General features: G+C 43.6%; 1 protein-coding gene and 1 pseudogene across 1 annotated transcript in view; both read right to left on the reverse strand.

Annotated features, from left to right (window-relative positions):
- ITGA2 (integrin subunit alpha 2) overlaps positions 1 to 8,033 on the reverse strand; it is a 109,972-nt gene extending 101,939 nt beyond the window's left edge. Inside the window, exon 1 of the mRNA XM_045037280.1 lies at positions 6,826 to 8,033. Within this exon, the coding sequence (XP_044893215.1) occupies positions 6,826 to 6,880 (55 nt within the window). The 5' untranslated portion in view covers positions 6,881 to 8,033. The remainder of the gene's footprint in view (positions 1 to 6,825) is intronic.
- Positions 8,034 to 8,259: 226 nt separating this feature from the next.
- Positions 8,260 to 9,874, reverse strand: LOC101090491 (annotated as a pseudogene).
- Positions 9,875 to 14,089: the final 4,215 nt, after the last annotated feature.

Genomic DNA, 14,089 nt, shown 5'->3' on the forward strand with positions numbered 1-14,089 from the left:
TATGGTCATCTGTGGCTCCCAAGCTGTTGCCAGAGCTGTTGCTGTTGTGGCCATCCCATTCCATCCCCCCTTCTCTGAGACCCCCCATGAATATCAGTGCTCCTCCTCTCCCCCAGTCTCTCCTGTGTTAGGGACTCTTGCCACATACAGATGCCTCAATGCAATTCTCAAAAAGCACAAGTGGACCATGCAATGCCATAAGCAATAGAAGTAAAACAAAAAACAAACACAAACACAAAACACCTCATTATAATAATTGTTATGAAGTCTCTCCCCTCCTGGCCCTCAGCCACTCCCTCTTCTCTTTTACTATCTAACTTCCTGACACTGTCTGCATTTCCTCATGGTCTACTTACTCCTCAGCCTACCCTACTCTGGCTTCTGCGTTTTCATGCCATGGAGACTGTCCTCATCAAGGCTGTCCAACATGCTTGACTTCTGTGAATATGATCCTACTGACCAACTCTTCCCTCTCAAAATATTTGTGTGGTGCCCCACTTACTGGAGTATTCTTTCTACTTACTGCTCCCACTGCTCTTTTCTCTCTCTGGCATCTCCTCTTCCTCACCTGACCCTCTCAGGTAGTCCCTTGGGTTGTGGACAATGCTGTCTTCTGGTCTCTGCCTGACTCATCAATGCTGTGTCTTCAGTGACTCTCTAGATGCCCCTGACTCCTAAATCTCTAGCCCCTGTTGTCCTCTCTCCTGCTTCTAACACTGCTCTATCTATAACTATCTACCTACTAGACATGTGCTCCTGAATGTGTCTAACAACGTGTCACAGTGAACTGATTATCTTTCTTGTCTAAGTTGCCTTCTTTCCTTGCCTCCCTGTCTCAGTCAGTAGCACCTCACTGAGTTGTCCACACCCAAAACCTAGGCCTCCTTCTTATCTTCTCCTTCACTTGTTGCCATTGTATAAATCAACCACAAATCCTGTCCATTCTCCCTTGCTACCTTTCAAATGCATCCCCTGTAATCCTTCCCTACTGCTACTGAGTTTTAGCACCATCATCTCCCAATAAAACTAAGACCAGAACTATTTCTTTCCTAAGAAAGGTAGTGCCTTCAGTCTGGCCTCCTTTCAATCCACCATCCACCCTGCCACTGGAGTGATCTACTCAAGAAACCATCCGATCATATCACTCCCCTGCTTAAGGCCCTTCAAAACCTTCCCATTGTCCTCAAAAATCCATGCTCCTGACTTCCATTTACAAGGTCATTTATGGTCGGGTGCCTGTTAACCTCTCAGCTTTCACCCTCTGTGAATACCTTGAACAGTATGTTGTGGACATAATGGCTTTCTCCTTTCGTATTCCAGCATCTGAAACATCTGACCCAGGAACTTGGAGACTTGGGTCCTCTCCCTGGTTATGTTACTCTATTATTATCACTGACAGCCATTTTAAAAGGGGAGAACTGGACTCTGACTTCTGCAGTCCTTCACAGCAGATCCGAATAGTGAAGATTCTTTCCTGTCCTCGTGAAGACTTGTGGGGAGGTTTGCTACTTATATGCATCACAGTGACATTTCTCCATCCTCTGAACTCAACATTAAGTTCTGTACCACTCATTTAGCAATGAATTATATGTGACCAAATGGTAACTATTACGCTATAGAAACTTATGGTACATATGTATAAGCATAGACTACAAAACAACGTAACAAAAACAACATAACCACATTTTAAATTACATAGACTTTTTTTTTTAGGCACAAACAGGTAAATGACTCTAAATTTCAGTAATTCAGAAACTCAAAGACAATATCAAGGACTTGCTTTCTATCTCTCCACAGGGCTAGTGTATCGGCTTTATCCTCAAGCTAGCTGACATTATGGTTGTAGGACAGTTATAGCTGTTGCAAGCTTCACATGACCTGGCAATACATTTCTTAACCAGTGTCTCTCTTAAGAATGAAAAATTCTTTCCCAAAAGTCCCCAAGCAGATTTCCTTCCACATGTCATCGTAATTACATGCCCATGTCTAAATCAGACATTAGAGAGAGGTATGAGATGACCAGGAATGGCTCAGGGCAACCACCCTTCAAGGTCCCCTTGACCTCCTAGCTGTGCAGAGGAAGAGGTAACCCAATAATTGGACTTCTGTCAGAAAGGAGGATGGAAGGGTCTGAAGTTGGTTAGGTACCTTCCAGGGACTGAGACGATGTCCTTCCCTCATGGTTGGACTTGTTTCCAAATAGCCTGTAAACTCTTTGGACCATGTTTCAAGTTTCCTATAGTTGGGCCTAGCAGGTTTCCTTGCATAAAAGTTGCTGCCTAAAAATATGTTCAAATACTACTTTTCTGGAATTCACTGTGGCCAGATCAACAAAGCACCTACAGGTCATCTGAAGGGGCATCACAGGAATCACCTTCATATACAGAATCTATTGTTGTCTCAGGATTTGAGGTATTAAGTTTTTTCTCTTTAGAGAGACATTCTTCTACGTGTTCTTCTAGGTAAATAATCAGTCACCATAACAAATGGAAAAAAAAAAAAACACAAAAACCATCCTACCTCAGTAACTCCCCAAGCTGAGCAAGGCTAATAGTCCAGATTAAAACTTTTGACTCTAGTGGTAACATTCTTATGACATCAGGATGATATTTTTGGTCCCAAATATTTTTCCCATTCTTCCTGAACTTCTTTATTTGACATATTGACTTGGATTTGTGTCTTTATTTTTATGAATGTCTAAAATTCCATTATTAGAAGCTCATCTCTTTACATTAACAGGCTTCTGCCTTTTAATAGGCCCAAGGCTGTTAACACATTAAGACAGGAACAGACATCACCTACTTTAGAGGGAATTCATTCGAGCTGATGCATTCACTGATTCTTGGTGTTGAAATGTACCTATCTTGGTGTTCATCTCACAACAACGTGATATAGGCAATACTGGAATTTTAATTTCTCAGGAAAGAGGAGGTACAGTGCTAACATTTAAGCAATTGCTTCCAAATATGTCTATATATCAGAAATGTGTGAATAATTGTCTCTAAATTCTGATCCTGAGCCCCAAAGCATGAATTTAAATCAAACAGTGGCTTGTGAACCAGGACTTCTGAGAGCAAAGCTTAGTCGGGGTGGGGCAGGTATGGCTGGAGAGCTATGGGGTGGGAGGTTACTTTATCAGAGGGTGGTTTAAGGCTGTGAAGGTGCTGAGCATAAGGGGGAAGAGGTGGTTTAGGGTTGGTTCCAGAAATTAGAGGTTACCTCAGACTCCTCTTTTCGTTATAAAATAAAAACTTCCCTACTTTATAATTTTGCTTGGCTTTGTCTCTTCTAACACAGGACAGTGGTAAATTACAAAGGGATAAGGGGGAGAAGGGAAAAAGCATGAAGGCAGTGAAGGCAAAGGGAATAGTCTGGAAAATAGCACTAAATATGGTCTGATCAAGTGCAGTCAGAACACAGAAGGATGTGTACAGGTGTATGTATGTGGCTTTGGGGTGTGTGTATCATGTATGGGCCTACGTGCAGTACATGTACCCGTGTTTGAGTCTGTGCAGGAGGAGGGTAGCAGAGAAAAGCCTGAATCTGGACTTCACCCTTCATGAGATGGGGAGCCACCAAAAGTTTGAAGCAAGGGGTTGACTGGATACAGATGAGTGTTTAGAAAGATAACACTAGTGACAATGGGAAGAATGGACCAGAAGGATGAGAGCAAAAAACAGAAAAAACACTTTATAGTTGTCTAGACACAAAGAAAGCAAGGGTGGTGGCGGAAGTTATAGGAGGTGGGGAGGAAGGACAGAACTTGGAGATGGGCTGTCAGCCTGAAACACGGGAAAAGATCCCCAGGTTTAGCGTTTGCTAAACAATACAGCAGAGACGATACAGCAGAGAATTCTGGAGGGCAGGTGTTGACTTCAGTTGGGGATGCATTGAGGACATGCTTACGGGACGTCTAGGCGGAGATATTTGGTAGCAGATGGAAATCTCGATCTGGAACCCGGCGAAGAGTCTGGCTGGAGATCCTGACTTGAGTGGGGGAACTAGCCCAGAGAGAACAGGTGGAATGAAGACAAGGACCCAGGATGGAACTCTAAACACCAAGGACTGGGCTAAACAGAGGAGCCTGTGAAAGAGAGTGAGGAAGAACCACCTGGAAAATAGGAAAATAGCGAGACTAGAAGACAGAGGTGGAGGGTGTCTCAAGGGTGTCTCAGGAGGACAGAGCTGCCAAAATACATATTAAAGGAAGGATTTACTTATTCTGAGAGAAATTAGAGTATTTACAGCTTGAAGGGAATTAGAGAAAGGATTTGAAGGTACTCATTAAAGAGGCAGTGACTCCGGGGCAGGGTGCCAGACACAGGGAGAAAAGATGAGGATTATCCATGGCCTGGCAGCACACGAGGATGTAAATGCCATCGTGCATTTTAAAATTACATTTTCTTTTCCTCTGGGGACCTATTATTTAGACTATGAATTATCTGGGCCCCTTACGGTCTTTCTTTTCCATCCTTTGCCTGCCGGTTACCATTTCAATGACTGCAGGCACTTAAACCAAGGGGTGATCAATGCGAGGTGATAAATATGAAACTGAACCCTGAGCACTGCTTTTTCTTAAATACCCATGAGAAGGTTTACAGAAAGTGTATTTGACTCTAAGTGTTAAAATGAGATTTGAGGGTTTTAAGTTTCTACACTGGTTGGCATGTATACTGGAGAGGCGGTAAGATGTATAAACACACACACATATGCTTGTTACATTTTCATTTTTGATATGTATTTATATTACACAATTGTACGGGTATATAATTTATAAACAACTATATGTGTGTGTGTAGTAATGATGACTATTCAAAAATTTTACACAGAGTAATGCCATAAAAAATTTCAGCTATCACTGACCCAGACATTCAATTATTCATGTTAATCTTGGATATTCGTGGTATCAGCAAATCACGTTGCTTCCCTAGGAACCTGGATTAATATCACAAATGACAAAGCTTTATTATGAGTACCTTGAATTAAGAGAAAACTTAGTTCTTGAGTATGCAAGTAACTGAAACAGGAGGAAGGAATAAATGTAAAAAAATATTTGTACAGACGTCATTTTAAATCACCTTTGCTTGCTTGCACTGATTTGTCCTTATTAACTAACTCCAGGTTAAGAATCTCTATACCTGACTTCATGCCTTGCAGCAATACATTCCACTAAAGTATTTCTCACTGCTCTTTAAAAAACAAGCCTCAACACTTCAAAGATAAGAAAATGATGTTATGTTTCCATAGCTTCTATTAATAATGGGTAATTAAAGAAAGATGAAAAGCTTGGATTTAAATGTCTATTAGTTCTTGGGAAGGTTGTGGTGTTCCAGGGACTGATTTCAATGTGACTCCAACTTTATCCCAACCCCCCAGATTAAGGTTGATGGCCCCCCAAAACACTCTTAGGGGCCCAGCACAGAATATCTGTGAAGCACCAGACACAGAGTTAGACAGAAAACCTAATAATGCATAGTCTGTGCTGGGGGTACGGATGGTGGTGCTATTTCTCTGTTATCTTTGACTGGAAGTAAATGCTACAGGGTTATCTAGATTAGGTTTCTTCCAGAGTAATAGCGTGCCTAAATGCCTCAATGGAGGATAAGAAATATTTGTGTATATTTTAGGAAATACTTATATTCTTTGTAAAAACACTTGTTTTGATAGCTGTTCAAACTACAAAATTTAAATTAAAAAAATTTTTTTAATGCTTATTTTTATATTTGAGAGAGAGCTCTCTCACAAGTAGGGCAGGGGCAGAGAGGGAGACACGGAATCTGAAGCAGGCTCCTGGCTCTGAGCTGTCAGCACAGAGCCCTACGTGGGGCTCAACCTCACCAACCCGCAAGATCATGACCTGGGCCGAAGTCGGCCACTTAACCGACTGAGCCACTCAGATCCCCCTCAAACTACAAAATTTAAATGCGACTCCCCCCTCCTCCTCCCAGTAAACTAAAGTTCCGATTGTAAGCACACACCAGGCTCTGGAAAAGATCTGGAGGAGGTACACGTGAAGGATGATGGTCACACAACTTTGTGCAAAAGGAGTCAGGTGATGGGTGGGTCCCACTCTCACGGCCCTGCAGCTGGAGCTATGGCCTCGGTTAATTCTCTTGTTGGCAGCAGCTGAGATCAAGAAAGTAAAAAGAACTTTTCCTGGCCTAAGTTTACATTAAGTTGAACAGAAACGTTACAACAATTGGAGGAAGGCAGAAGGGAAGGAAGAATTCCCATCTGCCAAGCGTTTAAGAGGCGCTTGGTTTCTCCACGTCCGCTAAGGGAAGAAACGTCAGTGCTGCGGCCTGAAGAAATGGGAGCATACTTCACACCCTTGGGCTGAAAAACAAGCATTTGGGGCTCCCAGACTCCTGCAAAGCCAGCAGGCATCGCGCTGGGGGGGTGCATGCTGCTTTCCAGAACCGGATTCCCGGGACCCTAAGAACGCTCGGGTGCGGATGCTGGGCGGCACGGGCAGTCTAAACCACGCTGCGGGACTCTCGACCTTCAGGACACCCCTTAGTCTCCACTGCCCCTGTGCCTGTGTGTGCGTGCGCGTGGCTCTAAAACCAAAGCGCGCAGTGAGCTGACTTTGAAGGGTGCTTCACAGACAGGGTGAGTCAGGCTTTATGGGGACACCAGGCGGGGGAGAGAGGGAATGGGGAGTCTTTCTCTACACAGCTCCGGATGGCTGGGAGCCGGGGTCCACGTGGAATCCAGCAGAGAGGCGCGCTGCCTGCGCCCCTCATCCCGCAAACTCCTCCCTCCTGCGCCCAGGCCCCGCGCAGGTCCCTCTAGCAGCTGATGGAGAGCGAACTCCCCGCTTACCTTGACTGAGCACTAACACCAGCAACGGCGCGCCCCCTGTCCATCCTGACCGCATCCTGAGCCTGCCCGGGGACGGTAGCTGCTCTCGGTTTGCAGAGGGACTCCAGAACCCGGACTCTTCAGAAGCCGTCCCGAGAGCTTTTCTCCCCCGCCGGGGTGAGGACGGAGAAAAGTTGCCTGGCAGCTCCTGGGGCGCCAAGGCCCGCCCCGCCCCGCCCCTCGGCCAGGCTAACACCGGATCTGCCCCGGCCCCGCCCCGCCGAGCCCGGGCCCTGCAGCCCCGCCGGGCACCTGCGTTGCACCACACCCTCGGAAACCGCACCTTAACTGCCCTGAGAGGTCCAGGTCCTGGGACCGCCGAAGCTGCGGGGCTGGGATCCGGGCGCCTGGCCCCTTTCCTGCCCTGCACTGGACTGGCGGGGCACACCCGACGGGCGGGAGCCGGCCTGAAACTACGCCGCCCCCTGATGGCCTGCAGCCCGCCCCGCAGGAGACCCCCGGTCTCCCACCCGGAGAACCTTGCTGCTTCTGCAGCCCTTCGTGGCTCCAGGCTCCTGGAGCCTGGGGAGCTCCAGAGGTGCAGAGGTGGGGAGCAAGGGCAGCCGCGAGCCCGAAGCCACGCTTTTAGGGGGTGGCGCGGTGCGTGGCATTCTGTGCTTTTCTCAAGTGGGTGGAGAAAAGGACAAAAATAAGTGCAGAATGACCAGGTTAGAAACTAACTCGACAGGAAAGAAGATCTGCACACAAGTGATGATTATCCGAGGTATATTTAAGCAAGACCTGTCGCAAGAGCACCGTGTGTGTGTGTGTGTGTGTGTGTGTGTGTGTGTGTGTGTGTGTAGTTCTCATTCATTCCTCTCCCCCAAGATAATAAGCAGCTGATGTGATTACTGAGTTTAAGCGATTTACTAAAAGACACAGACGAGTGAGAACCCATATATGAAATTGTGACTCTTCCTCTTTGTCTGTATTACACTGTGACCACTTCCTTCCATTACTTTAGTCTCAGATCTGGAAAAAGGACATTCTATAACCCTATCTGAGATTTTTACTTGCCAACCTAAGAAATAGGATATTCACTTTTCTTTAAATCTGGTTTTTCCTTCGAAAGTTCACTCACAAATCCCCAGCACATTACTGAGACCAGAATTCTTCCAGGGACTTCTTTTGTGAAATAGTCAAGTGTTTTAATAAATTACAATTAAAGAATTACTAGTCTAATCATTATTATCGCCATTCCAAATCTCTGTGAAGCAAGTAGTATGAGCACTGTGTGATGCTTGGGATATTGCCACTCAGAAGTAAAGTGGGGGACGCCTGGGTGTCTCAGTCCCTTGAAGTGTCCACCTCTTGGTTTTGGCTCAGGTCCCGATCTCATGATTGGTGGTTCCAGCCCCACATCCGGCTCTGTGCTGACTGCTTGATGGAGTCTGCTTGGGTTACTCTTTTTCTCTCCCCACCTCTCTCTTTCTGCTCCTCCCCCACCCCCTCCCACCATATAAGTAAATAAGCATTAAAAAAAGAAGTAAAGTGGTTCAGAGTGGAAGGACTTAATTAACTGGTAAAAATCAAATGCTCCCCTTTATAGCTGAGGCTGAAATCTTGAATTTTTAAAGTAGTAAATGGGTATTCGACAGCTGCTCCTGTTTATCATCATGACTATAAACCCAATACCTTTGAATTCAAAATGTATAGCCCCTGGTTGTTTCCTGTTTTCTTATCTGTCACTTACTAATTCTACTGACTAATCATGACAAACACTCGAAAGCATTTTTTTTTCTTGACCTGTCTCTATAGTCCTCACCTGCTTACTAAAACTCCAGATATCACCTGAGAGCTCTTAGGCGGCTACTCACTAACCCTGACCCCCAACCTTGACTCTCTTCACAGACTTCTTGCAGGAAGTCAGCCAGGTTTCAGGGAGATGAATATCTGTCTGTTTCCTTCTGACTCACTGAAATGTGAGTAAGTGTTTGGAACAGACCCTTGTTTGGGAGGCAGTATAGTTCCCTTCATGTGAGACAGGAATCTGTGCTTTGTCTCTGGGTGCTCAAGAGGAAAATGCTCCCTTCTTTGCTTTTGTGCTCAGAGCTGGACAAGTTAACATTATGCTGGCATGAGGTACAGATAAATCAGGAGCTATATTTTTCCAGAGCAGGCAAAAATTTCAAAGTTCAAGAAACAAAGAGTCATCTCCTGCCCCACATTAATTTTAAAACTATAAAGCGTTCTTGAGAAAAAGCAGTTTGAGAACTCATGCCTTAATCTTCTTAGGAACAATTCTGACTAGGTGTTGGACACCACATTCTGAGGAAATAAAATTAAGGCAGGGCTTTTTGAACTCTTTAGTCTCAGGGAGACCTTTACACTTAAAACTACTGAGAAACTCTCAGATGAATGGATAAAAGATGATGGAGATATATAAATGTTAATATATTTCACATTTCATAAAGTTCTTTATTGGGCTGGCAGAGCTGGGAGCTGCCCTTGGAGTGGGGTCCCAGTCCCAGTCTGGAGTCTCCAGGTCTCTGGTGCCCCTGCCCCTGTTCCTGACTGGGGCAGGTGGTCTCCTCTGACAGGCTACTTAGTTTGCTCCTTAGGTACTCCCAGCTCTCCTTGGAGGGAGCCACTGAGAGAGCCGACATCACCATTATGATGCCTGAATTCCAGGACCTGTGGATGTGAAAGTTAAACTTTGGGGGTGCTGGGAATTGGGGTATCTTCAGACTGGTCTGCTCACACACACAGTGGCTAACTAGTCTATGGCTGGGGGAACTACCTCCTCAGACTTCCAAGGGACAGTCTGGCTCTTGTCACTAGGCCCCAGCAGCTCCTGGTCATACACCAGGTAGACAGTGCCCCCAGCCACACTGCCCTCGATGAGAAACATCATCAGCAACCACACTTGGGGCACCATGGTTGCTCAGCTCTGCACACAAGGACAAGATGATGGGATATTACTCAGCCATAAAAAAGAAGGAAATCGGGGCGCCTGGGTGGCGCAGTCGGTTGAGCGTCCGACTTCAGCCAGGTCACGATCTCGCGGTCAGTGAGTTCGAGCCCCGCGTCAGGCTCTGGGCTGATGGCTCAGAGCCTGGAGCCTGTTTCCGATTCTGTGTCTCCCTCTCTCTGTGCCCCTCCCCCGTTCATGCTCTGTCTCTCTCTGTCCCAAAAATAAATAAACGTTGAAAAAAAAAATTAAAAAAAAAAAAAAAAAGAAGGAAATCCTGCCATTTGCAATGACATGGATGAATCTGGAAGACATTATGCTAAGTGAAATAAGCCAGACAGAAAAAGACAAATATTGTAGGATCATGTGGAGATCTCATGTGGAGATTTGCATGTGGAATCTAAAAAAGTCAACTCATAGTACAGACACTAGAATGATGGTTACCAGGGCTGGAGGTGAGGAAAATGGGGGGTCAAAGGGTACAAAATGTTGGTCAAAGGGTACAAACTTTCAGTTATAAGATGAATAGTCCTGGGTGTTTAGTGTAAAACCAAGTGACTGTAATTAATAATATTGTATTGTATACTTGACACTTGCTAAGAGATTAAGTCTTAAGTGTTCTCACAAGAAAACAAACAAAAATGGTAACTGTGAGTGATGGATATGTTAATTATCTTGATTGTGATAATCACATCACTATGTATATCAAAACCTACTGATGTACATCTTTGATATATACAAGTTATAATTGTCAATTATACCTTAATAAAGCTGGAAAAATTATTGAGGATCCCAAAGAACTTTTGTTTATGTGGATTATTTCTCCCCATATTTACCATGTAAGAAATTGAAACATACATTTTCCAATATTTATGTATTAATTCATTATGTATTAATTCAACAATAAGGCTCTTATGTGTTGACATAAATAGCATATGTTACAAAAAATAACTATATTTCCTCAAATAAAGAAAATCATGAGAAGAAGAGCATTGTTTTACATTTTTTCCAATCTTTTCACTGTCTGGCTTAAAAAATAAACACTTGGAAAAAAAAAAAAACACTTGGATTCTCATATCTGCTCCTGCACCCAATCTGTTGCGATATGTACTTTTGGTCAAATTATATGAATTAATTTGGTATCACACACATGTAATTGAAAAAAACAGGACATAATTGTGGATATTCCTTTGATACTGCCCTCAAAATCAACAAGTAGTAGTTTCCTAAACGCTAGTTCTAATGTGGAATCTGAAACCACATCAATAAACTTTTTCTACCCTAGTGTTGATTTGCAACCTCAAAGTTCCTGGGGTTAAAATTTGAAACTGGCCCCCATACATGGAGGGCAAGGAGAGAGAAAAGAAAAAGGCAGACCATTTCAGATTGGGCAGTGACAATTTTAATAAGCAAGGGAACTTATATACTTGGCTTGTCTGGAGTGGCTACAAAATGAGTAAATCTCCATACTTGCTGCCAGAATCTTAAGTTTATGTGGAGGCCTGAACAAGCAGGGTTCAGTCATTTATACAGTTGAGATGGTCTCAATAACACCTTACTTTCTCAAAGCTGTGTCCCTGAAGTGGTTTCTAGTGTGGAAACAGTAGGCAGAACATATGTTTCAGGGACAGGGGAAAGGATAAGAAGTCTCCAGTTACCTGGGTCCATCTTGCAGGTTAATCAGCAGTCACATCCTCTTAACCTCCTCCAACACATAGTGCATTAAAATTCATTGGTCTATTGAGCACTTTGAATAGATCTTTTACTCATGCAAGGTTTTGTCCCATCATGCATTGGTCATTTGGAAAATGTTGGTTCACTGAGTTATGCAGATTTTCCAATAATTGACACATTTCATTACACAATATCAAAATAATCGTATTTTCACCTACCTCATTAGAAAACTCTCTATATATTGGGAAGCTGTCAAGCTCATGCCAGCAGACACACATTTTTCAAAATTCCAACTTCCATTTGAAAGCTTGAATTTTATCATTAGCCATGCATACTATCAGTTGTTCTGTATGAAATGAAAGGCCCACTTCATTCATTTTTGAGAAATGTCTACCAAATACCCAAGTCTGAATAGTTATAGTTTGTCTATCAGTGTTCTTTCAAGTAAAACTGGTGTTCCATGAAAAACACGGCTAGGGGGCACCTGGGTGGTTCAGTCAGTTAAGCACCCAACTCTTGATTTCGTTTCCGGTCATGATCTCATGGTTTGTGAGATCAAGGCCTCTGTTGGGCTCTGTGCAGACAGCACGGACCCTGCTTGGGATTCTCTCTCTCCCTCTCATTCTGCCCCTCCTTCTCTCTCCCTCTCTCTCAAAGTAAATAAATAAACATTAAAAAAAGAATGTGCCTAGTTCCATTTATAGGTCCTTGAGACAACTACCTGATTACAGGGTGCAGCATAAGCATGTGTATGCCTACATCTACTCATGCAAAATATTTAAAAGACATGTACTTAAGGGTTGAGATTTAATAAAGGTAGTTAATTTTTACTGCTTTGTCAAGGACATTCTTTTTTTTTTAATGTTTATTTTTGAGAGAGAGAGAGAGAGAGAGAGAAAGAAAGAGAGAGAAAGCATGAGCGGGGAGGGGCAGAGAGAGAGGGAGACACAGAATCCGAAGCAGGCTCCAGGCTCTGAGCTGTCAGCACAAACCAAACCATGAGATCATTACCTGAGCTGAAGTCAGAAGCTTAATCAACTGAGCCACCCAGGCATCCCCTGTCAAGGACATTCTTAAGTGAAACTAGCTTTCTCCTTCCTCTCTCCCTTCCTTCTTCCCCTCCTTCCTTCCTTCCTCCTTCTTCCTTTCTTCTCACCTTCCCTCCTCCCCTCCCTTCCTCTGTCCTCTTCTCCTACCTTTTCTTCTTCCTTTCTCCTCCCCCTGCCCCCTCCCTCTCTTTCCTTTTCTGTGAGTATCCAGTGGGGAAAAATGAGATATTTACTCTTATTGATGATCACTGTTCTCTCACTGAAGGCAAAAGTGAACACAGTGAAAAATGCAAATAATGTCTCAGTATTAGTATGAAAATAGTTTTGACCTACTGACTACCTCAAAAAGTCTGGAGACACCCAGGGGCCACATTCTGGGAATTGCTAAGAGATGGAGCGAGGCTTCTCCACTCTTTTCTTTCCAACCCTTGGCTGGGGGTTTTCGGAGAGGAGGCTCAGATGAATTTTCACCAGTGTTCTCTCTGAACTCTTTTTATCTTCAAATCCAGCTCTTTGCTTATTTCATTCCCCATGTACAATCACCTAAACCAGAAACCTCTGCTTTCCACACTCAGGGCTACCACCATACCATGTCAATTTTGTCTTTACACTTAACATGGTTATCTATCCATCCCTACTTTCTGTTCCATTGCTACACTCATTAGTGCAAGTCCATTTGATCTCTCCCCACAATGGCAGTCTCTTATGCAATCTCTCTATGCTTCCTCTTCTCCTGTCTCCACTCCACTCTATGCTATTATCATGATTCTCGTTCTAAAACACAGGATTTGTTGAAAATCTTTGGAAGTCTACAGGATGAAGTTCAAGCACCTTAGTGTTTAAGCTCTCAGTTGAACCTCAACCTGCCTCCGCTGTCTCTCTTACCAAAACTCTTTTGTATCTATTTTGGTATGATTTGACTTTAGTTATGTGGATACTCCACTTTCTCACTTAAATCCTAGATCTCTGAAGTCTTATATGTTTATATCATGTCTAGTCCTGTACATGACAAATAGTTCCTAAAAATAATTGCTAAATTGAAATGAATTTCTGAAGAGTTCCACCTTCTTCCACCTAGACCTGAAAAGGGTAGGAAATGTGAAATTCTATGTAACTCCTGGAAAATTTGAAATGAGGTAACCAGTGACTCCTCAAATGTTACCCAGTAAATCTATAAGACTGAGTAAACTTGAGAATCCATTGAATTTGACTCACCTACATGTTTCCAGGCACTTGTTGAGTTGTATGATGTCCCAAAATAAGAGAGGCATTTCTAACTTAAATACAAAACAAATAAACAAAACTAAAATAATTCTATGTTCCTCAGGCCCTGGACCCATCAATTCATCTAGGCATTTTATTCATACTTTTATTCTAGCATTACTAAAATTGACTGTCCTTATTTACTTTCATGTGTGTAGCAGACATGCAAAATTAATCTGCCAGCTCTTCCCACAGGTTGTTCTCAGAGTTTGCCATGATCTCCCTCTAGAAGTCATCCTGCCTCCTAGTGATATGGAGAGACACCTGACCCAAACTGGATTGATTAGATTTTCTGCTAGACAGTGATATTCAGCATACAGAGATTTTA

This window comes from Felis catus, chromosome A1, assembly GCF_018350175.1.
Source record: "Felis catus isolate Fca126 chromosome A1, F.catus_Fca126_mat1.0, whole genome shotgun sequence".
Lineage (NCBI taxonomy): Eukaryota > Metazoa > Chordata > Mammalia > Carnivora > Felidae > Felis > Felis catus.